The sequence below is a fragment of the Pezoporus wallicus genome, unplaced genomic scaffold, assembly GCF_028554395.1.
Source record: "Pezoporus wallicus isolate ANWC-B61680 ecotype Strahan unplaced genomic scaffold, APGP_CSIRO_Pwel_v1 contig_5485, whole genome shotgun sequence".
NCBI lineage: Eukaryota > Metazoa > Chordata > Aves > Psittaciformes > Psittacidae > Pezoporus > Pezoporus wallicus.
The window spans coordinates 6949351-6975097 of NW_026641550.1; the positions used below are offsets into that span (position 1 = coordinate 6949351).

General features: G+C 43.3%; 1 protein-coding gene across 9 annotated transcripts in view; it reads right to left on the minus strand.

The window, feature by feature from the left end:
- The window catches only part of PHACTR1 (phosphatase and actin regulator 1), a 318474-nt gene that overhangs the window by 11368 nt on the left and 281359 nt on the right, over positions 1–25747 (minus strand). For all 9 annotated transcript variants that reach the window (XM_057424312.1, XM_057424310.1, XM_057424311.1 and 6 more), the window contains 2 exons: positions 8392–8447; positions 3448–3509 (listed from right to left, as the gene is read on the minus strand). In XM_057424312.1, coding sequence (XP_057280295.1) covers positions 3448–3509; positions 8392–8447 — 118 coding nt within the window. The remainder of the gene's footprint in view (positions 1–3447; positions 3510–8391; positions 8448–25747) is intronic.

The window sequence follows — 25747 nt, forward strand, 5'->3', positions numbered from 1 at the left end:
GAGTTCATTATTTTGAACAGCCCGCGCTGATGCAAGCCAGCAGAGGTCAGTTAAAGAAAAGATTGAACTGCAAGACATTTCCCAGTGAGGCACCAGTGAACAGAATGTTTCAGCTGTACCAGGGCAGGAATTCAATGGGAATAAAGATTTCAGATTATTGTATGGATTTTAAGAAGCAGCCACACCTCATCATTTTGGTTGTTGATTTGACAGCTGTTACAAGATTTTTAGCTTTGGAGCTAGACGTCTGGGAAATAATAGCTATTGACAGCGGGGGATAAGAGGCTATAAACAGCTCTGGGGAATGGGGAGCATGATGCTACCTGAGAGAAAAGAAAGTAGGAAGAGTTTTATTCCTCTTTGCATGTGATTTGTAACAGGCTACAACTCTCTCTCTAATGGAAGTCCTCAGAAACTGAGTTCAGGCTTGTGTTAATTGCCACAGTGCTTGGAGAAATCAACTGCGTTTCAGAGTGGATACATTCTTAGTAGTAATTTCTGCGTGTCCAGATCTCCTCATGGAAGGAACCCACCTGCAACACTACTCCCAGAGGGCTTTTGCACATTAACGCTCCCAGAATAGGCTTGTGGGCCAAGAGCAGCGCTCAGAGAAAAAATGTCCACATGTCCCTCCACTAAAATGATGCAAATCCAATGTGCCTAAAGTTGCTCAGCGCGCCCCAAGGGGCAGGGAGAAGGAGTACAGCAGTAGCTGGATGTACAGAACCTATCCATGGGCATCTCAGGTGACAGGCAAGTACCCTTCACCTTTCCTTGGACAGGAGGGACATGAGCTATGGAGAAACTGCACTGAATAGCATTCGCCTCCATTTTGTTCTTTGAATGGCAGCTAATCCCTATGCCCAGTTAATTTGGAGTTAGATGAGTCTGAGAGGATGAAAAGTGCTTAAAGGGGCAGCTTGCTATAGGTCACCTGATCTAAATTTTCTTTTAGAAATTGCCTGTCCAGATGATGGATTCAACTGGATATTTATTGCTGACTTTATAAGGTGTCTAGACCTAGCAAGGTAATCTTACTTATTACAGCATGTCATGTTACAACTTATCATCATAATACTGTAACAGAATGTCAGCGCTAAAGGAATTTTAAGAACAGCTTTTTAATGGATGAAGTGGGTTGTTCCCTTGGAGTTGGAATGACGCCACTGAAAAAAACAGGGACAGTAGCAGCTATTCTAGTGCAAGGTCAAAAGTCTCGTCACCAGCTTCTGCAGAACCCCCTTCCTTTCTTATTACCAACTACACATGGTTGCAAGGAAGCAATGTGGCGTATTTTCCTTATGTTGAATTTAACCCGGGGGCATGTGTCTGCATTAAAACTCAGTGCAAACAGAAAGGGCTGCTGGGCAAAACCACTTGCTGTGCTCAATTAAACTTCTGCTCAATCTGAGGTTTAAAATCCTTTGGTAATAAGACTTCAGTACAAATCAACAGAAAGAGTCTGCCACTCTGCTGCAGACACAATGACACATCTGGGACATGCTCATGAAAGACAGAGCTGGGGAATAACAACTATTTTTGCAGGATTCAGTAGGTGGTTGGCATTTCTAGTTGTTATCTATCCACTTACACACTTTATTCACTCCTTTCCTCTAGTGATTTCTGAGCCTTTATGGCAGTATGTTTGGTAGGTGAGAACAAAATCTGTTGTTAGACCAGGCCTGTGGTTCTTTTTAATGAAAATTACATGTGTCACTAGGTCAATTTACAACAGTTTAAAAAGATTATCAAAATCAAACAATGCCAAGTCATGCTGCTACCAACCTCACAAACATGAGGGAGAAAAATCTTTACTAGGGAAGAAGCCACAAAAAGGCTAAAAGGAATGTTACTGGGAACAGGGGTATGAACATTAAAGAGCCAGCTGCCGGGGGCTCAGACTGCTGCTGCTGTCACTGCTGTTCCTACTTAAAAGTGCAAATAAGACAAAGAAATCTTGCAGAAGACTGCTGAGGTTTCAGGGAGAAGACACTGTTGTGATGTTACAGCAGCCTGGGTGTGTTAATTGAGCATGTGGCTGTGGCCTCTGCCTGCAACAGATAATTCATGTGCTTCGTACCTTTCCTATAAAATAGCAGAGGATGGGAACTGAATGTCAATAATGCTGGTGGAGTTAGCAAGCCCTCACTTTTTAGGCAGCAGATTGGGTATGGGTAGCTTTGCTTTTTATCTGTTACAGATGTTCAGCAAATGGAATCAAGCTTTGGACTGGATTCCTGTATGTGTCCACCTGTCAATGTATAGGGAAACTGAAAGCCTGGTAAGATGGTATTTCTAGGCTTTGCGCAGAGCCTGAGTCCCATGAAACATTTGCAGTGCAGGTTCTTTCAGACAGTAATATGAGACAATGTGAGACCATCACTGCCATTGTTGCCAGGAATTTAAGTGTTATAAAAATAATATTATAGCTCTCTGGGTTGCATTCTTAGCTCCTGCAGACAACAGCAGTATTCTCCCATTGATGTGCAAGAACTTTGCTGATTTATGTGAGCTGAGAATAAGGCATGAGATTTTCAACCATGAAAAAAAGCAATTCAGCTCTCTGAATGCAACCTTTCCATGTATATTTCGAGGCCTTTCCTTGTCATTATTTATACTGTGAAAATCTGTGACCACATAGTCCAGAAAGACTAAGTCACCTAAAAAACGTACAGGAAGGGATTGGCACTGCTTCACAAGCATGTGAGTTCCTAAGGGGGCTTTCTCCACCTCTGGAGAAAGGAAATATGTCAGTGGTGAAATAAAGTTTATCCGCAGTAAAAGGATGCATTATTGGCTATATATGTTGGGGCATCTGCAGACATTTACACTAGCTGGGAAACTGAATATGCATATCTGAAATGACTGTTCTTCAGTTTTAAGAGTAAATGACTTTCAAATGGGAGGAAACTCAAAACCAAACTATGCTTTTTTGTTCGTCTTTCCCTGCCAATACAAGATTGCTTTCTGCACTATACACCATTTGTGAGTGCTTTTCTCTATTTAGTTTAAATGCCTCAAGTGACAATCTCCCTTTTCAGAAAAGGTTTATTTCCCAGTTTTATGCCTTTTTTTAGATGGAATTCTTGAATGCAATCAGCATTGTTTTAACTTTGCTCTCTTCATAATGGCTGCAGAAGCCATTACATTTACAGGAAGCAGGGTTGGACCAGTGCTAGGCTCTCTATCCTTTGCTGTTCAAAGCTCCTTCAGTTATGACTTTTGTCTTGTCTCAAGATGTTACCAGCAATAGCTTGCAAAGTGACTCACTTCACTCTGTGGACTTACACATTGTAACACTGGTGATTTCTTTTAAAGACTGCTTTAAAGACTTGTTTCACACTGTACTTTTGAAAATGGTGCTGAGGAAAAGGAAAAAGGCAAACAACTGCAGTTGCAGGGAGAAAGTTACAGTAGTGTCATAATAGGATCAAAGTTGTTTCTCACCTTACGTGTTAACCTTCGCTTTATCTCTCGTTTTTCCTCCTGCTCCTCTTGCTCATTCCGGGCTGTAAAAGATTTACAAGGATCTCAGGCTGTGGACTCATCAGGCATGCACAGTATGCAACAAAATAAGCCTCTCCATCAGTATATTAATGTTTTAGGACCGATCTGATGCACAGTGGGTCCCTCTGGGGCTGGTGTACTTCCTCAATCCTTAGCTACCACGCTTCTTCACACACTTCATCAAACATCTACAGCCTCCTTCCTTTCCCTGTGTTGGCACCTCTTCATGTGTGTCACTCTCTAGAAGAGCCAGGCAGCAAGCCAGCTCTTCAGAAACTGTCTCGCAGCCCACAGGCCCAGTGGCCTCAGGGTTCAGCTACGATACGGTTGGATTCTGTGAGGATGCAAGGTCAATGGTTGGAAGAGAAACGTACATTTTTCCCATTTACAGAATAATTTCTTGCAGCTCCTCTTTGGAGAGAATGGAAAAAAATCAGAATAGGGGTGCCAGGCAAAATCTGCAACTTTCCATGACCTGAGCAGTGCAGGGAGAGAGTGTCCTTCATGAGCCTTCACAACACACTGGAGTGTAAAAGCACATCCTCGGGCAATTCACTTTCAACACGAAGCCAAAAGATCATGTTACAAGTTCACACCAGGGCAAGTCTCAAACATTATCCCTCAAGAAGACAATAACATTTGAGTATACTAACTCTTCTTCAACTTAGGAGCAGGCTGTCATGCATGTCTTTACATTGAACTTCACTGAAACTCTCTAAGAGCCCAGGGTTTTAGATACTCATCTCCTCAACCAGGATCTGTTTCCACTGCTTTGTTTACAGCTGAACTGCTCCTTACTCCAGTCATGCCTGTGTGTAACAAAGGAGAGTGAACACAACTCATCAGCTTTTCCAACAAGTACCCTTACCCTGGTGTGATCCGTTTTTCACTCAGGATTAGCTCAGACAGGAATAACTCTCTGCTGGGGACATTAAGGACTTCAAAGGCCAGTTTAGAATAGGTGGCTTGATTTAAATTGTCCAACTTTGGACTGAATTAAACCCAAGACATGTTCCTGTCTACTGATCCTGCAGGAGAAGTAGGCACCTCTGGCACCGTGGCAGTAACAAACCACCAGCCTTAAATTCTTCAGCCATGAGAGCACAGGTCTCCCACTAACTACCTGGGACCAGCCAAAAATAACATAAGGAAGCCCTAACCCAGTCTGCACACAGTGGAGGAGACGCAATTTTTCAAAACTGGGGCTTTCCCTAAATGGAAACAAGACCTGATGTTCAGAGACCACAAAAGGCTCTGAGCAGGGGAGCAGGGCTAGGCTGGAAGCCAGGTTTCTGCTGCTCAGGGCAGGAGAGCTGAGAGATCTATCACAACTGCTCTCTGACTTCACAGGGCTGGGAAATCGCCACCAAAGAGGACAAACAGCCAGTCAATGTTATGATATTTTACAATATGCTGCTGATCTTTAAATGCCACTTTAACAAAAATACCGCTTCCATTTTCAGGAGGAAGGAAACTGATCCTGGAGTAAAAAGAACAGAACACAGCAGGGAGTCACAAATGGCTTTTAAAATGGTAACTGGAATACACTCACTGATAAATATATTTTTCCTCTTTCAAAAGTTCCTGTCCCTACTGGGCTGGATCCTTTTCTAGCAATTGCTCCTCTGGCAATTTTGTTCTTCCCTTTGTATTTCAAATTTGGAGGAGCTTGTCCTGCAAATGCCTATTTTCAGAAATAGAGGCACTAATAAATCCTTGAAGATTAAGCCAGAGGGACACAGTGCTAAGCAGAGCCCACACAGAGTCAGGGTAGAACTGCAAGCAGCCAAGGAGTTATATATAATACTTACTTATGGCCATTCACTTTTGTACTTGGTATAAGATGTCTTTCTTTTCTCCTCCTCACCTCTCAGCCCAGCAACCCACCTTCAGAGAAGCCAGGCAGGCTGAAGGCCTCAGTCATGTAAAAGCTGGGAATTAGGAACACATTATCCTCCAAAACCAGAAAGTGACTTTGTTTTAGCTGTTTTTTTTTAAAGTTAATTAAGTCACGTCCATCTTCTGAAGCTACTGTTGCTTTATTTTATGTGTTCAGGAGATGCTGTGGGTGGCTGTGATTTTCAGGCCTCATTTCTGTGCTGGTGTGAAATGTCCCCTAGTGCAACCTGAGACCCTCAGAGCCTACCTAACCATCATTTTTTTGTGAGTAATTGATGCAATGGATGTGCCAAGCTGACAACTGAACTACTTGCATCCATCAGAGAAGTGCCGTGGTGGATGGGGCATGAGAGGGACTGAGAAATCCTTCCTCATAAACTTGGCCAGCACGTATTAACTTCAAAAAGTGTTCTTCAGTCTTCACACTAACTCTGCAGGTCTGGACTCCACTCACTACATTTCTTTGACTTAAATAAGAGCCAGTGAATTGGTCATACTTCAGTGAAGGACCCTGCTCTCTATTTCTTTGCTGTGCCTACTGTAATCTTACTGTTGCTACCAGCAAGTAGTGGAACTTGAACAATGGATGCTTTGCTCTTGTAATTCAATAAAGATGACAATCTCATAATCGTTGCAGCAGCACGGAGATAGGAAGCAATCACTTCATGTATAAAAATTGGCTGTCCCACCACATTTTGTCTATTTCTTCCCAGCAGAATGAGCAGTAATGCAGTTACACATGGTACCAGACATGACGTTTACATCAAGGAGATTTCAGCTTTAACTGCAGAGGAAATCCTATGTAGTCTACTTGGGAACTTGCTGGGCTTTCTTTTGCGCCTCTGTGTTTGTCTTCTCTGAACTGGGCTTCTGTCAAATTGCTTGACCTGCTTATGCAGAGAATTTACACTCATTATAACTGCCTGTGTCTCTTTCTCTAGGCTCCATTGTATTTATTATAATTCTCCTTCTCAGAAGACTAGGGAAATGACGCAAAGTGATGTACAAACCAGACACTATTTATATTTATTTGTTTAAGGGTGGAGCATTTTTATGCTTTCTTATTTTTTAAATTATGTAACTATTCTAATTTTTTATTCCTTTCCTGCTGTGTTTCACCAAAGCTGGGATGCCTTGGAAATCCCACATCACTTTTTCCTGTAATTATGAAGCTGTTTGTCTACCAAGACACACATGTTTTGGGGCAGATCTGTTCTTACGAACCAAGCTATAAAAATTCCATTTAGAAAACACAATATTGTTCTGGATTCAGGGTAAAATTTTCAAACACATCCATGTCATTTAAGAGCCCTTATCCAATTCAAAAGGAAACTAATGTGACTCAGGGGATAATTCGCCTGAAATGTAAGAGATCTTCAGATTGCTATGTGACTGCTGTGATCAGCAAAGTGACCTTTAGGAATTACTGCAAGGAACCCAGCACTGGAGATGCTGCCTCTCTGATGATGTTGGTTCAAACCCTGCTGCCAAAGCAGCTGCCCAAGATCTCCAGTTCCCTCCAGCCAGCCTCACCAGTGCCAGGGTGGTGTTTACTGGTCACGCACCAGTGCCAGGTGGTGCATGACACATGTTTGTTCCTAAGTCCTGGGATGACCACATGAGCTGCCCAGAGAATTGGCCTCTGTCCCTCCTTGTCTGAGCCTGGCACCAGTCACGTTGCAGGTTTTTCTTCCTCCAGCTGTTCTGCTACCCCCCTGTGAGGCAATCACATCTGCATGTGCCACCTATATCCCCAGGTTCTGCCCCGACTCCCTCCAGCAGCCAGTCATGGGAGTTAGGAGTAGGCAGTATGAGCACCGCTACCAAAATGGGGCTGGCCCCAAACAAATGGCTTTTCTGGAAGCCTCAGGCTTGCCCACACTGCTCTGCAATCCAGTCTTTTCTCCTCTTTGCACTGACAATGGTGTCTCTTTCTTTCTGTTTTTCTGACGTATAATAACATGAGCAGATGAAAAGACCCCACTGACCATTAACACGATCATTTACTTGCTAGGAATCTGATTTTGAAGTATTTAATCAATCAGTTCTGCCAATTTTCAGCAAATTACCACATTTTTATGATTCTGTACAATGCAGTTATTTGAACAACAGGAGAAGCTAAATTCTCCTACCTAAGGAGACATTATGTATAAGATACCAGTTAGAAGTACTTTTTCATGTAGTAATTTTTAAAAATTTCTCCGGAATGATGCATTTACTAACTAAAGAAGGGAAGAACTTGTTTATCTTGTTTTCTGTAAGTAACAACAGTGAGATAAACAGCTTTCCTTTAATACTCAAACCACTTCAATGTGAGTACAGAAACTACAATTTTTTTCCTGTTCTTTCATAAGATTACAAGATTTGTGCTGGACTCAGTTCTGCTTCCCTTGAAGTTGGTGGCAATGCGTCCAGTAACTTAACCCAGGTCAGGGTCTCTAAATGGTATATTGCCCCTTTAAAGTATCATATGTTGAGGATCTACAGATTTTTGGCTGATTTAAAGGAAGAGTTTCAGCGGAACATTTCAGGGAAATAATTCCAAGTCCCATTGGTTTCTTTCTTCAATTGAATAAAGGCTCCACCTAGTCTAGATGCTGTAAAGATTTTTAGGAAAACTAATCAAGCCATGCCCTAATATCTTTACTAAATTGTAACAGGATGCTCATCTGTGTAAGAGCTGCATAAAAGCTTTTCAGAATCACCAACTCTCTGCTTGGAATAGGACTTGCAAAAGAGATTTAAAGTCTGTTTTTTTTTTTCCCCATAGGTAGTTCATTCTTGTGAATTTACTGACTCTGATTTTAAAGAATTGCAGCTCTGGATGTTGCTACAGACTTGTACACTTATTTGCATTTATGATGCACTTCTTTGTTATTAATGATTCATGTACAGAATAGTTGATGTTCTATAAAAAACACCCAACATACATCTAAACTAACCCAAACTAGCTTCAGGTTAAATGTCAGAGGTATCAGGACTTACGTTTCAGTATGTTCCTCTGCTCCAATTCTTCAGCAGTTGGCCTCTGGCTCAGTCGTCTGCGAAAAAAGTCCAAGATCAGTTTTTGGACCATATCACATTCTCCTCAGTTGTCTTGAAAAGTTATTTTGGGGTGTGAGAGGCAGAGCAAAAAGCACTGACACTGCTCCATTGTGTACTTGGTATGCCTGGACCATGCGTGACACAGACCATGCTTCGCTTTCGCAGTTTCCTCTGTTTTCAACTCACGAAAGACAAAATACGTTATGTCATCTTAGGCATGACTCTCCCACCCCTACCCCAGGCAGAGCTGCTGAAAGCTAAGCTAAACAGATGTCTCCACTTAAGTTCCTTCCTCCCATGCTTACTTCCTGACTCGTGCAAGTATTTCTAGCTAAGACTGTGCTAACCCTCTCGCTGCCCCCTTGCCAGCCTCCTGACTATGCCCTATTTGTTCAAACAGCATTTGGACACACAGGCCACAGAAAAAACAAGGGATGGTTTGGCAGCACTGATGATAGAACAATAGCAGCTGCCCTCCTCCTCCTCCACACCCTCACTGCTCTCCTCCTCTTGTGGCTTTTACTAAATCTTATATTGAAGGATCAGTGTGGCTTCCAGTCAACCTGTATGTAATAGGGTCACAAAACCCACAATCTCATTAAAAGTGGGGACCCCAAGCATAAAAATGATCTGAATATTCAGAATACAAAGCAAGGGAGAGAAGCACAAAGGGGTCTTTGGAAAACAAAGTAAACCAAGGAGATGACATCAGAAGTCAGCACTGTTTGGCCTCCTCATACTCTCCTCTGAGTCAATAGGAGTTTTGTCAATGATGCCAATGACAGGACAGAGCCTCCTCTTCCATCAGACATTGTCATTCAGAAATGTTCCCTACTTGGGGGCCCCAGTCTCTACCAGCTGAAAGGGTGAATACACCTATTTCAGTGGAGAATGTGGAATCACTAGCTTTTCTCTTTCCCATGGCAGATTGAACATTTATCTCACTGGAGAAGTGTTGAAAAGGACAGGAATTTATCTTTAATTCAGAAGAAAAGAATGTCTGCAAAGTACTTAGAAGAGAGAGCATGCTATTCAAGTGCTTGCTATTACCATCTTTAAGATACAGTAGCTGTTGCTAACTGGAGACATCACCAAGAGGCAACTAAAACTACTTAATTTTGTGGTTTTTATGAGAAAAATTTGCCATTCTTAGCCCCACCTTGTGTGCCTGTAGGAATTGAGTTATACAATGTTTTGAATCCACTGCACCATGATGCTTTTCAAGAAGATGCATCGGAGGGATGTTACGGATGGACTCCAGCCATCCGGTGTGCGGCTGTGTCTATAGAAACAAACCACACAACAAGCAAAAGGAGAAACTTGTCTGAAGAGAATGCTCCCAAAAAGGTCCTCCCCTTTCCAGGAAAATAGGGATTGAAGGACTCCACTAACAGTTCCATCAAGAACAGTTCACACTGGAGCTTTTCTAACAAAAGGCAGAAGTTTTATCTATCTACATAGGTGATTTGCAAAAAGGACCAAGTCTTCCATGTGTTTACTGGGGCACTTGCCATGAAGCAGATTAATTTAAACAAAACTTTCACTTCACTGTGTCATTGCTTCCACACAGAGGACAGAAGTTTCTTCCAATTATACCCTTAGCATTCATTACACACACCCTCTACTCCTTTGCTATTCAGGGACTTACAAACCATGGGATTCTTCTCCATGATGTCTGGTAGGGCCCATAGTGACAGCCAGCCACAAAACCCTGTATTCTCCATAAGAGTCAAATGGGATTTTATAGACCCCATTATCCATGCTTTTTAGGCTGCAGAATGCTCCTGCCTAAATAACGGCCACCATTTTTGAGGGATGCACTTACATGGCATAAAAAGCTATGACACTTTTGATAGCTTCAGTCTGGAGAGCTGAAGATTTCTGCATTCATGGGTTGTTGACTGCTTCTGAACCCTTACAAACCCAAGAATTTTTATAGCAAGACTTACGGAGTAGGAAAAGATAAGGTACCGTTTTAGTGGAACAAAATCATGACTAGTCCTTACAGCGCAAGCACTGAAACATTGCTGGAAGATAAGGAAGGTAACAAATAGAAGCTGTGGAGGCTCCTGGCCTCCAGTACCAGTGTCTGCTTTCATCTCCATGAGCTGCTGTTACACCCCTATTTCCACCATCCTTTCAGACTGAGCCTCCTCTTGCTCCCTCATTGCGAGTCCCTCCCTGCTGAGCACCTCAGATAAACCCAGCCCCTTCTGCAGCCCTTCCCTTCCATCCTCTCACAATTCTCTCCTCTCTGAATCTCTTACTCTTTTAATTTCTCTTGTTGCTACAGTGGCTTCTGCCCCCAAACTATATTTGGGCTTTACAAACACCTCCACCAGCTCCTCAGAACAGCATCACTTTAGTCCTTTTATTCTTGCCTCTTGACTTCTAGGTTTGCCAGATGTTGAACAGCTGCTAGTGTTACTATCTTTGAAAATCTTGATACTAGTTACAGATCCTGTAAATCAAAAAATGTAAGCAGCTATTGCTTTGTTACCATGGCTCCAACAAAACAGTATTTTTTTCACACCAGATTTCAGTACACCGTCCCCAGTGCACCACTCTGATCTTGGTAAACACCCAGGTGTGATGCCTCCTCTCCTCTACCTTCCCTCCTGTGCTGCCCTGAATAAAGAAGTATTGATGAAGCCCACCTAGCTTGCAGAGGTTCATGTCAGCGGTTTGATTGCAGGGTTGCTGCTGTGCCTAACTTCATTTAACATCACAGGGGCTGCATGAGACTGTCAAGAGGCCAGAGGTTAGGAGATAAGTGTCTCATTAGCAGCACCATCAGAATAAACAGGAGAAATTGGAGGTGAGGAAGGAGCCTGGTGCAACAGCAAAGAACAGATCTGCTTGTAAAAACAGAATCGACTGGGATGTGCAGTGCTGCTGTTTGTTGGTTACTCTGGCTGTTTCATGGAGCTGTATGAGCACAGGTGTCCAAGCAGCAGGCAAGACAGGCCTTAAAGAGCAACAACCTTCAACAGCATTTTCTGTATATAAGATCTCTTGTGTGAACATGCTTGACCCTCACTGCACCATTCATGCAGTTTTGCAATGAGCTTCAGGCATTCCAGGGGATCAGAAAGGGTTTTTTTTGTAATTTGTGCTTTGCAATGTATTGCCTGGTTTACACTTCTGTAAGTATAATATCCAAATGAGACTGTCAGTGAAAAATAAACCAGTTTGCTCACATTTACAAAGATAAACTTGACAGCAAAACAATTTTCTGAATTAATTCCCTGCACACTCAAAACGTACCACACGCCTTGTGCTAGAACAGTACAACAAGAGCTGTGCAGCTCTTCATAAGGACATTGTGAGATGGTTAGTTTAGTTTAGTTTAGTTTTTTAATTCATTTTGGGCTGTGTTGGGCATGTCATGGTGCACAAATAGGAGTTTGGAGGCAGGAGGGACAACCATCAGTTGCTATAGAAGTGTCTGCTCCATGTGGCAGGAGCAATAAAAGAAAAAAGTGGCTGTACATCTCCCCACGCAATACAAAACACTTGAACGAAAAGTCCACAGTGATGCTTTCCCTGCTCTACAGCGTGGCCATACCCAGAGGGCTCTCAGGGCAGTGGCCAACTAGTTGTGGGGGTGACAGTCAGGCTCTTGCAGCCCCTTTGTCTAATAGTATTTTAGAGGCAAGTCACACCTGGCTGCCAAGGCTGTCCCCTACTAGGAGGCATGGGTTTTCCCTCCTTAATCCCTTGTTTTGTTGACGATAAACTTTGATTAATGCCATGGTGGTTATGTGAACAGGATGGTGCTGGGTATGTGTATTCTGGGTACCAGGAATTCATCTTTGCCTTTGCACAGAGGACAAGAAAATTTAAGAGCTTAGTATAGGGTCATCTGTAAATATAATGGCTTGATATAGTACAAGGCTTGCTGGAAAATGATTCCCCATATACTTGCCAGGCTTATTAACTCCGAGTGTTTGCAGATACAAGAGGCAGAACCAAGCAGTTCTTCAGTGCTTGAATGGTTACATCTGGTGCACATGATCCAAGAGCAGGACTGATGGGCAAACAGGTCACAGGCAACCACAACAGGGCACACAGCAGCACAGTGAGGTGCCCAGAACATCATCAGAACATGCTCACACAGCTATTCCTAATGGCTTAAATCACCCTGATGTAAAATAAATTCTGAGCACAGTGAAGCATAACCTCTAGAGCAACTCCTGAATTTATTCTGTAGATGCAAATCTTTTTACTCAGTTGCAATTTGGCTCATACTACCCTAGAGATTGCTCTAAGAGAGGAGTAAATCTGAGCTGGGCACGTGAGAAGACAGTTGCTACAAAGAACTACTTGTCACATAGCTCTTTAGTTGGCATAAATGAGCACAACTGAAGCCAATAGAAATGTGCTGATTTACATCAGCTATGTAATTTGGCATGAGGAAAATTCAATGGGAGTAAAGAGTCTTACTGTTGCTTAATTTAGCTTGCATTTCCCAACAATAATGCTGATAGCAAAGCAATATTGATGAAGTATAGGCTACCAGGGGCTCTTTGCACTCCATGCCAAATACAGAAAATTGGAGGAGAAAAATGGAGAAGAAAATCTTGTATCTGCTTCCGCCAGTTAACTGTTAGCAGAGGGCAAGAATGAACTGCCTCCTTTTCTTGTCTCACTGCACAATGAGCAAAAATATTCGTAAGCCTGGAGGTTCCCCTTCTCTGAAGTATCAGCCCAGATACTGTCAGCCAGACTTTAGAGTCTACAGAGAACTATCCTTCTAACAGGATTTTTAAAATTGGATTAAATGCAGTTTTACCAACGAGTGAATAAACTGAAGGCATATTAAATAGAAAATCCCTAACCAAAGAAGCAAATGTAAGAGTTTGACACCATTAAAATTCCTGGACTTGACTCCATTAAGATGTTGGCTAATCTGTACGATACATTATCTCTTCCTTTAAGCTCTCTTTCCTGTGTGACAAGTCTCCTGACATCAATAATGATAATATGCCTTATAACGTCTTTCCCTGAGAAATTAAGGCAATAAAACCATAAGGAGTGTTTGCTACGATTCAGTTACCATGTAATGACTGCTCTCCACTTCCCTGTTGATTTTAAACACTCCGCCTCTGGGAGATGGTGGTTCTTCTGCAGCTATAAAGAAGCCTGTGGCAATGACTAGGGCAGATTAAAGCAGGCAGAGACCCCTGATCATCCCTGGGAAAATGAGTCAAGCACCACTGAGACAGTTTAGATGAGACCTAGCTAGACAATTTTGCTAGGACCAAGTCTGGAATAAATATAAATTGTATGCTTAGGGGCGTAGAGCCTAAATTAAAATCTGAATAATTTTAGTTGAAAATTTGATTTTCCTGCCTAGATTGTGGTGAGGACTTTGAGGAAAACTAATGAGCAAATTTTCTGCTTGCAGAAGCATCTGCAGATAGTGAAAAATATAATGAAGCTGACCCTTTGTTTAAAACTCTGAACTTGACCAATTTGTTTTCTCATTTTTTAGCCCATGTGAGTCTATTCCTGACTCACAGCTCTGAGAAACTGATTTATTATGATTTTGATTTACTCTTGGGAATGTTACAAGCTGCCCAAGAAAGAACAGGTTGTTCAGATTAGGTCTCCTGAGGAAAGAGAATCATATTCAAAATGTAGATTTCAACAATTCATTATGTCTGCATAAAGTTATAATCCCATCTATCATATACAGAACTTGTTTCTTTAAAATACCCCAATAAAGCAGCATCATCTTGGGCCACGAGCTCTGTATTTTGTTAAAAGAAATAAAGGAATAACCAGATAGTCCTATGACTCTGAGTAGAAACAGTGTGACTAACGACATACGCAAGTCATTAATCTTTCATCAGACCACAGTACCACAATGCAGACACCCGCATTCACCCTGGGAATTGCTTAATTTCTTATTCATTTCTTGCCAAGTAGTGCTAGACATTGAGATTCAGATTTTGTCTGAATATTAATAATAATATTAACTGCAATAATAATATTAACTGTATTTTAATAGAATTAACTGTAAAATGCCTACCAATACATGGAACACTGCAAGATAATGCATGCTTATGTCTCACACCTCAAGGCCTAAAATGGAGCCTCCCCTGTTTCATTAGCATCAAACCTTTTAGCCAAATGCTGGCTGTTCACATAAAATACGATCAGGAAAGTTTAAATGATTTTTTAAAAAAGGGCATGGTGGAATTAAGATAGTTACACACAGGAGCTTTCAGCATTAATTCTCAAATCTCTTAACCCTAATCCCAAGAACAAAATATCCAACAACTGCAGCAGGAAACAAAAAGAACAATCTTTTTTAGAGGAGGGAATTTACTATGTATCTAATTCAAGAATATATTTTTGGAACAATAAAAAAAGGGGTATTTTTGAGTACTAGGAATCCAGAGGGAAAAATATACTAAACACTGGCTGAAAATCTAAAGCATGCCAGAAAAAACAGATGGATGTTAGGACCCATTGTAACAAAAAAATGTTCTAAAATGTTAGTGATTGTCCTTCTGTTGTCTGTACAGCATTATGAGGAGACACTTATCCAAAGGCAATAATATTGAACCAAAAGCTGATTTTACAAAGCTGAAGAAATCATACTTTACAGTTCAAGGTCAATCCATGAATGACTTGAATAAAATGGCACCATGTAAAACAATCAGAGCTGAACAGATATACTTGCTATCTATAGGCATTATTGTGTCTGGTTTGTTATAAAATTACCCCTTGTCCTATCGCTACAGTCCCTAATGAAGAGTCCCTCCCCAGCATCCCTATAGGCCCCCTTCAGATACTGGAAGGCTGCTATGAGGTCTCCACGCAGCCTTCTCTTCTCCAGGCTGAACAGCCCCAACTTTCTCAGCCTGTCTTCATACAGGAGGTTCTCCAGTCCCCTGATCATCCTCATGGCCCTCCTCTGGACTTGTTCCAACAGTTCCATGTCCTTTTTATTTTGAGGACACCAGAACTGCACACAATACTCTAAGTGAGGTCTCATGAGAGTGGAGTAGAGGGGCAAGATCACCTCCTTCAACCTGTTGGTCATGCTCCTTTTGATGCAGCCCAGGATACGGTTGGCTTTCTGGGCTGCGAGCGCACACTGAAGCCAGCTCATAGAATCACAGAATCTTAGAATGTTCAGTTTCACATCGATATTTGTCCCCAGTCTGCTGCCAGAGGGCTTCATGGACAATCCTATAGGTGGTTCTGTCAAGCAACAGACTGAGGCAGAGGCCAAGATCCCTTCAGTTCTTTGCCACCCAACCAAGCCAGCTGTGACTGGAGTTGTTACATCAGCCCCTGGTGTTTTTAGCAGCTTGGATGAAACAAATTTGGGGTATTCCTCTAGTCTCTAGCACATGGCTGCTTCTTACCAGAAATGTTACGCTCTTAAAAGTAGAGCCATCTCCAAGCATGAGCCAGAATAGCAGAGCCCCTTTCCCAGGCATGCTCCCCTGCCCCAGCTCCTGGCGCTCAGGGATGCTCACATGGGTTGAGCATGCTTTGATATGGGAGTAAAGGAGTTTTTCCTGTGCGTGTTGTGAACTTGGTATAGAGAGAGGAAGCAATGCTTTAGGTGGGAAGGAGGTCTGTGGGGCCAGATAAGAAACTGCAGAGGAAGGGATAGCAACAGGAGCACAGCCCCACTCCCCAAACTTCCCGTAACCCTCTAAAACCCCACTCATTTTCCCCAGTGCCCTTCTCCTCTAAAGATCCTTTTCTGAGAAATCTGCTGCCACAACCTTAAATGTCACCTATGCTGAGAAGCATCTGCTGGCTCCAAGAAAGGGTTAAGGGCTGAAGCGCATTAGGGAGGAACCACCTTCCTTATATTTAGCTAGTGTGAAGATCAGACCTCCTAATGGGCCTCTGTGGACCACAGAGACTACGTGGTGATTGTATATGGACCACAGTGACTGTATGTACATAGACTGCACTAGCAGGTATCTTACATTTCTAGTGCTGTCAAAATGCAATTTGTCTCATTAAAAAAGCAACAGCACTCTATCTTCTTATACACATATGCACTAACAAACACAACTGTAATATTTAACTATCAAGCCAGGAACATCCAAACAAACAAACCAGTTCTGGCTGGCAGTGCAAATAATCTGTGACTGCCATGGCAATCTCAATCCAAAATGCAGAAAGCCGTTGGTTTTAATGAAGGAAACTTGGGCGGGGAGCTTCACCAGCTTGGTGATGGCAAGCTTAACACTTATACAGGCAACATGAAAAAGTCTCCTATGTTACTGCAGCAGCTACAGACCACTCAAAGAGCAGAGAGAAGAATCATGTACATACCCTGACCATGTTAACTTGTTATAGACCACCCTACCAGTGCCAGCATGAAGGAAGTCAAATGAACCACACTGTAGAAATCTACTTAATCCCCAAACAGGCACCTTACATTGGTAATGTCAAAAAAGCACAATTTACCCGCTTTCTGAGAAATTAATCAAAAAGCTAAAATACTCAGTGACTTGGAACAGCCACAATACAGGAATTCCAAGTAAACGTTTTTGTAACAGAAGTTGGCAGTACCAGCAATTCAAAACCACAGTAATTCAGTTTCTAGGAGAAAAGATGCATAGGAAATAGCATGGTGCCCACACTTTGTCTTGTTACTCAAGTGGAAAATTCTGGGAAGTGAACAAATTTTGAGAGACTTAAGAGTGAATAACTATTTTGTGCCAGAGGGATTTCAGACCCCCAGATTGCATGAAAGGCAGGTGATAAATAGCAGTGATTTACTGCAAAGGGCTGCGGCCTAAAAAATCTTGAAGGTTAAGAATTAGGGCTAGGTGAAACGTTTTTGACAAAAAGCAAAATTGCCAAAAAATTGAGTTCCAGCAGGTCAGAAACTATCTGCAAGGTAGTGAGTAGTTAAAAAAACAAAAAAGGGAACGTATTAAAAAAGTATTAAGGACATGCACTGAACAAAATCATAGAATAGTTAGGGTTGCAAAGAACCTTAAGATCACCTAGTTCCAACACCCCTGCCATGGGCAGGGATGCCTCACCCTAGACCAGGTTGCTCGAGGCCTTCTCCAACCTGTTCTTGAACACTGCCAGGGATGGGGCAGCCACAGCTTCCTTGGGCAACCTGTGCCAGGGCCTCACCACCCTCACAGTAAAGTATTTCTTTCTTATACTTAACCTAAATCTCTCTTGTCTAAGTTTGAACCCATTACCCCTTGTCCTATCACTACAGTCCCTGCCCATGGCAGGGGGTTGGAACTAGATGATCTTAAGGTCCCTTCAAACCCTAACTCTTCTATGATTCTATGAAGAGTCCCTCTTTGGCATCGTTGTAGGTCCTCTTCAGATACTGGATGCTAGTTCTCAGTTTGAAATAAAAAAATAAATGCCTCTATTCGCTATTTTTATTCTGTACCCCACTTAATTATTATTGCTAAGTATGTTGTTTTATTTTAGTACCAAATGCAAAAAAATCCCTTATTCAGCCAGCTCCAGTAGACACAACTGCTCTTGCATTAACTGCTATGGTAATAACAAGCACAAATCTACTGAAGCAGGTTGCAAGGAGAGCTCTTCCCAGTAGCTGCGCTGCCAGCTGTACTGCAGATGTCTGGGTCATTCCTAGCCATTTAATGGTCACATCTGCATCTGTGTTACCTGCTGATCAGACTGTGTCTTTGCACACATTTTACCACACCGATTCTTTTGTACCTGCATCGCTGTTTGCAAATTTGTTTCTTACCTTCATAGAGAATGCATGTTTCACCATGATTTGCCCATTGTATAAATCCCCATCTCGCTCAAGAACACATCCGTCCCCTTCCAGGGGCTGTGTATTTAACACCTTCACTGCCCGTGCCTACTACTGCCTCTGTGCATTAGCAAAGCACAGAAATATTTACTTGAAAAAATCACAGCATCTCATGGAACATCAATGAAAACATGCTGCACCTGCGACAGAAAATACCAAAAGTGTCTAGTTAAAGAAGAAATTATTCACCTGGTTAAAATGGACCCCCCCCGTCCCCCACTAGCGCCTTAGGAAACTGCACAGTTGTTATTTTGACAAGATATTAGATATGATTTCCTCACAGCTATTCATCATCTTTAGGTTTAAATCTAGTGGCCTGAAAGCATGACAAGGTATATTTTAATCAGGAGAATTGTTGTCCCATCTGCATTTTCTTCTCTCAAAGTTATTGAGATGCACATAATTACCCAGAGGCTAAATTTGGACCATAAAGTGATAATCTTTCTTCTGTTGTTGTTGCTTTGTACGTATTTCCACAGCAAAACAAATGGAATGCTACAAAGAGGCTTATTACATCAAATACGGAATTAGCAGCAGGAATGAATAATCTGCAAAGTAACAAAGATCCTATTTCCAGGCAAATACACTTAACTTCAAAATAAACAAAGAACCCCCCATGAAACAAAACACGTCCACAGGGACATTCAAACCCTGTGTGCTACACTGAACAGACTGCAGCCTTTCTCTTCATTTGCTGCATAGTGTGACATCAGCTTTTTTATATTTTCTCCCTGAAGTTACAAAGCTCAGTTCAACCCCTAACAAAGTTTCTTCATTCTGACTAGTATCAGATGCTTGTACTCCTGCCTGAACATTCCCCACCTCCTCCAACACTTTATCAATGTAAAAACCTACTGTGTTACCACAATCTAGCTGCTGGGTGGAGACCAGTATTCTTTTCATTATTGTTTTGCTTAATTGGAGCTGATGTTGAACTATGGAAGAGGAGGGAATGCCCCACAATATCTTCCATCTTCCTTATGTAAAATGTGAGAGAAACCTGTTCCTAGCCCAGCTATCTTGAAATCATTTCTCCTTTACACTTCAGACACTTCACTTCACAAACCCCAGTGGGACAGCGTTGTAGATGGCTTCCCTGTGACATTTCAAATCAGGGTGATATTAAACTCCACATTTTTGCAACTGTTAGTCCTCTAACACAAGACTACCTTAAACTGGTGACTGTTTTTTGAGCTTCTTACTGGTCCAAATAGTTTATGTAGCTGGCGTTCAGGCAAGGAGGCTGAAGAGAGTTAATAACTTAAAACATTTTGCATGCAAGACAAAAGAAGTATGTTTGCTCATGGCTGCTGAAATGTCACAGGAGAATCCTGGATTTCCCTGCAGGGTACCCTAAAATATATCTGTCCTGGGCTTTCAGTGCTCTGGTTTTGTGGCATCCACTTGTTTTCTGTATATCCAGCTGCAATGAAGGCAAGGAGAGGGCCTGGAAAGAGGTAACAAAGGGAATCAGCACAGTTGCCCTGGCAAAAGTTCCTTCTGAATATGTATCAAGGGTGCACAAAGTGTTCATAAAACTGGAAATTGCACCTACTGCTATGAGAGGCTATGGAATGGTGCTAAAACATGCTGGCTAGGATAGCCTGGGCAAACAGATGCAGTGCCTGCTTCCCAGTTCTGCTCAACCTCATTATTAGTGTAAACATGCAATTTCTCATGCGTAAGTATTAAGCAGAAGAATACACTCAGCCCCTCCTTCCAGCCCCCTCTGGCCAGTCATGTGGACTTGAATTTTGCTTTACAAGCATACTGAATTTACAACTGTACCTTGTAGTTTATTGGGTGCTAAACCCACTCTCATTGACTGGAGATTATTTAGTGCTAGTAACAACTTTGCTCCTACTTGACAGCAGTGGTGCTCTGCTGAGCCCAGGTAATGAACGCCAGCTGTTAAGGAAGAAAGGGAAGAAAATGTCTCACAATTACTAGACTCTATCAGCTTTTTAAAGTCTGATGAGCAGTGGTTTTGGCAAAACATGCATCAAATACAGGCTTCTGTCCTATTTTCTTACTAGAGCCACTAGAACATTGCTGTAGTCTGCACTACTGCAGATCACTGCTGTTGCACAGATACCAGACAGCACCATTGCAGCGACAGGATGTTTCTGAGAGGAGCAAGCTCCCAGTTCCCCAAATTGAGAAAGAACAATAAATTGATGTTTGCTGGATCTGGATCCACACAGAGACAGCAGATTGTAAAGTTCTGCTTCAGATAGTCAGAAAAGAAGAAAAGAGTGCAAGGAATTGGAAAGCTCTTGGAAGTGAAACTGTGACTCTGTTGTTTTGTTTTGTTTTGTTTTTTCTTCTATGGCAGAGGTGGACTAAGGGGATGGCAAGGTGCTGAGAAACGTGCTTGTTGAAGGAAGTTGGGCATCTGGAGTTGATTTCCATGTGGATACAGGGTTTCTGTGAGACATTCTTGTTTAGAAACTGAGTACTGGTAATATTTTCCATGGAGCAGAGCACAGGGAGTTTGGTCTCAAGGGCTAACTCCGTACATTCTTGGAAGTGAAGTGAGCTAGAGACTTACGGTCTACATGCCATAGACAGGCATTTGTGAGAGCTTGTGACTTGGCCACACTGTGCTGGCACAGCCATTGTGCAATAACCGAAAGCAGGAGAGATTTGTCAAGCATTGCGTCGGAGCAGATTTGTGACAGACACATTCACAGTAACCTTAGTCTAGGGGGCGTGAAGGGAGTCAGGATTCAGAAAGTCTGAGACAGAACTTGGCCACTCTGCAGTGCCAAAGGCACACAAAAACTCAGCCAACATCATGCACTTCAAAAAGCGAAGATGCTTGCTAACATACAAAGAGTTTGTCAGCTTTTCTGATGCCTTATGCTATCACAGAATGGTGGAGGTTGCTGCCTAGAGCCAGGACTGTGTCCAAATGGCTTCTGAGTATCTCCAAGGAGGAAGACTCTGAAACATCTCTGGGCAGCCCGTGCCAGTGCTTGGTCACCCTCACAGTGAGTAAGTGTTCCCTGCTGTTCTGAGGGAACCTCTCATGTTTAATTTGTGCCTGTTGCCTCTGGTCCTGTCACTGGGCACCACTGAGAAAAGTCTGGCTCCATCCCCTTGTACCCTCTCTTCAGGTGTTTACACACATTGATCTCCTGAGCCAATTTATACACAAGATCTCCCCTGAGCCGTCTCTTCTTCAGGCTGAACAGCCCCAGCTCCCACAGCCTTTGCACAAAGCAGAGATGCTTCAGTCCCTTAATAATCTCTGTGGCCTTTCACTGGACTCTCTCCCATATGCCCATCCCTCTCTTGTACTGGGCAGCCCAGAACTCAACACAGCACTCCAGATGTGGCCTCAGCAGTACTGAACAGAGGAGAAGGATCACCTTCCTCAACCTGCTGGCAGTAGTTTTTCTAATGCAGCCCATGAGGGCTTGCTGCTGGCTCATGTCCAACCTGATGCCATCAGGACTCCCAGATCCTTCCTGTCAAACTGCTCTCTCGCTGGACAACCCCCCAGCATACATTAGTGCATGTGGTTGTCTTCTCAACTGCAGGAACTGGCACTTGCCTTTGTTGAACTTAATGAGATTCCTGTCAGCCCATTTCTCCAGCTTATCAAAGTCCCTCCCTCTGGATGGTAGCATGCCCCTCGGTTGCATCAGACAGTTTTGAGTCATTAGCACATTTGCTGGGGGTACTCCAGATCATTAATGAACGATGTTAAAGAGGACTGGACCCACTATGGACCTGTTGGGGTATGCTGCTAATTACTGGACTCCAACTGGACCTTGTGCCGCCAATCATGAGCCTTTGGTCATGGCCATTCAGACAGTTTTCAATCTATCTGCCCACTAGCACATAATTCAATAACTTCACTCTGAGTATCTTATGTGAGACAATGTTGAAAGCCTTACTAAAGTCTACATAGACACTATCTACTGCTCCCCCTTGTCTACTGGGCCAGTCAATTCATTGTAGAGGTCAATCATGTTGATCAAGCATGACTTCCCCTTGTGAATCCATGCTGGCTACTCCTAATGACTTTCTTGTCCTTTATGCGCCTGGATATGGTTTCCAGAATTATCTGCTCCACCACCTTCCCAGTGATCAAGGTGAGGCTGACTGGCCTATAATTCCCGGAGTCCTCTTTCTTGAACAGATGAGTGACATTTGATTTCTTCCAGTCTTTGGGCACCTCTCCCAGTTGTCAAGACCGATCAAAAAAACATTAAAGAAAATAAAGATGGCACTTAATCTTCAGTACTGCTGGGTCAAATCCATCCTTTCAGATATACTATTATGCTGAATAGTGAGGCAGCATTGCTCCCTCCTGAAGATGTTAACACGTGCCCTAATTATTAAAACATGACATGTCTAGTGACAAGTGCAAAGAACTAAGAGAAAGGCAAGGTACAGTGATGGGCAGGTGGGAGAATGAAAACTGAGGCAGTCAAGTGTGCAGTGATCACAGAGGATGCTGAGATAAGCGAGCAGTGATGCCTAGTATTCCCTCACTGATGCCTTGCATTTCCCCATCGTGGTCTTTATATCTGCTCCAAAATCCTCAGACTGAGGTCAACTGCTGTACACTACCTTGAACTGGGGTGGGGCTACCAGCACTACTGAAATACAAGACAGGATGAAGACTCTGAAGAAAAGAATTAGTCAAGACAAAGTGAAATTAAAGTAACTCCCAAAAATGTTTCCCATGACAGGGGTTTCAAAGGCAAAAATTGTACCTTTTCACTGTTGCAGAGCCTTTTTTCACCTGTCATGTTACATTAGAAAACATGATCAAGCCTTTAACTTGCTGAAATTTGTGCACTGTAAAATGTTGACAGTAGAGCATTAGATTTTCTTTGGTATTCTGAGGGGAAGATGAAACGGATGGTGGAGTACCACACAGCTCTACAATCCCTGCAATTACACAGGTCTTTCTATCTCAGCATATATGTCTGCCTAGATAAGGGAAAGGTTAATGGTTCTGGCCCAATCCAAGCGTGAATGACATCAGGCATTTACACTCAGTTGTTAATCGGGAAAAAGGAAGGAGTCCCTGGTGATGATCTGGCCCTGGGACATCAGCTACTCCTTCTGAAATGAGCACCGGAAAGTTTGGGGATCAGCTGGAGAATGCCCTGTTGGGGAGACTCAAGAAGACACTAAACTCCTGCCAGGGAAATTGCTTCCCACTTTGAGATTGATGTGCAGCTGCAGTGTGTCCATAAACCAGACTCCTAAGAAAGCAATTCCTGTCACAGGCACTGCCTGCCTCTTTCTTTTACAGCTGAAACCTGGGCAGGGAAGACCTTGCAGTGGGGCAGAGATTGCTCTAGCAAAGTTGGGGACCACAGTTTGGATGCTCAAACTTCCCAGTGCAGCGGAACAGGCCAAAGGAGCTTGCTGCTAACACTGCTCCTAGACTTAGTTGGAGGTGTGCCAGCTGATGAGGCAGTGAAAACACCTTCAAAGCAGATGGCTAGAGACCTTTCCCTGTAGCTTCTGTGAGGGCCGCGTGAGGATGGCATTTACCTGCAGTTTAGATCTCCCTGCGTGTGGAACCACAGGGCCTGGGTGCAACAAAGCTGCCATTTGCAGCTCCACCGCGTGATTGAGGTGCCCCAAAATCATAGAATCATAGAACAGTTAGGGTAGGAAAGGACCTTAAGATCATCTAGTTCCAACCGCCCTGCCATGGGCAGGGACACCTCACACTAAACCATGCCACCCAAGGCTCTGTCCAACCTGGCCTTGAACACTGCCAGGGATGGAGCATTCACAGCCTCCTTGGGCAACCCATTCCAGTGCCTCACCACCCTTACAGTAAAGAACTTCTTCCTTATATCCAATCTAAACTTCCACTGTTTAAGTTTTAACCCGTTACCCCTTGTCCTATCACTACAGTCCCTAGTGAATAGTCCATCCCCAGCATCCTTGCAGGCTCCCTTCAGAAACTGGAAGGCTGTTATGAGGTCTCCACACAGTCTTCTCCAGGCTGAACAGCCCCAACTTTCTCAGCCTGTCTTCATATGGGAGGTGCTCCAGTCCCCTGATCATCCTCATGGTCCTCCTCTAGACTTGTTCCAACAGTTCCATGTCCTTTTTATGTTGAGGTCACCAGAACTGCACACAATACTCCAGGTGAGGTCTCACAAGAGCAGAGTAGAGGGGGCAGGATCGTCTCCTTTGACCTGCTGGTCATGCTCCTTTTTATGCAGCCCAGGATACGGTTGGCTTTCTGGGCTGCGAGCGTACACTGAAGCCAGCTCATGTTCATTTTCTCATCAACCAACACCCCCAAGTCCTTCTCCGCAGGGCTGCTCTGAATCTCTTCTCTGCCCAACCTGTAGCTGTGCCTGGGATTGCTCTGACCCAGGTGGAGGACCTTGCTTCCATCCACCATCCCACCAAGTAACTGAGGTCCCCATGCACATGCAGGGGAAGGGGACCTGGTCCAGGCACCATTCCCCACTGAAGGAGCAGGCTGGTGCTTTTGCAGCTCCTGCTGTTTTTGATCAGGGTCTCTTGCTCGCCAGGCTAGCTTTTAAATCAAAGCCAGTTGATTGGAAGGAGGCAGGAAGACTGTTTCTGTCTTGATTACTGCAACAAAGGACATTGTGAACACTCTTCCAGCATGCTGAAAAACTCATGTATTCTGTAGGATAAATAGTCCAGCTTGACATTACAGATGCTTGCTCATTTAGCAAATACAATATATTGAATGCTCATTTTATTTATTACCCATTAACTATTAGTGTTGCCGTCTCCTGAATTCAGGATGTCAGTGAAGAACCAGGTTACAAATTTACCTTCATGTTAAACATGTGTCCTGGGTTCAGCAGTAGCAGTCATTTTTCTCCTCCTTGGTAGCTGGTGCAGAGCAGTGTTTTGACTTTCAGCTTGGGAACAGAGCTGATAACAATGATGTTTTGGTTTGGCCAAGGACTTTGTGAGCCTCATGCTCTGCCAGGGAGGAGGGGAAGCCGGGAGGAAGCAGAGACAGGACACCTGACCCAAACTGACCAAAGAGGTATTCCATACCACAGCACGTCATGCCCAGGATGTAACTGGGAGTTAGCCGGAAGGGCTGGGAGACTGCAGGGTTGGAGGAGGTATCGGTCAGTGCTTGGTCGGGCTGGGGGGGGGGGAGAGTTATTGGTTGGCTGGTGGCGAGGTGTTGTATTCTCTTCCCTTGTTATTTCCTTTATCATTGTTATTATCGGTGGTAGCAGTAGTGATTTGTGTTATACCTTAGTTACTAAACTGTTCTTATCTCAACCCATGGGAGTTGCATGCTTTTTGATTCTCCTCTCCGTCCCTCTGGGAGTAGGGGGAGGGAAGGAAGGGTGGGGGGAGCGAGTGAACGAGTTACCTGACTGGGTTTAAACCACGACAACATGCTTTCCCTGTAGTTTGCTGGTTTGAAAATTATTTATCATTAGAAAGGCAAGTAAGGAATATTTCAGGTTGCATACTTAGAGACATGTTGATGTGGTCTAC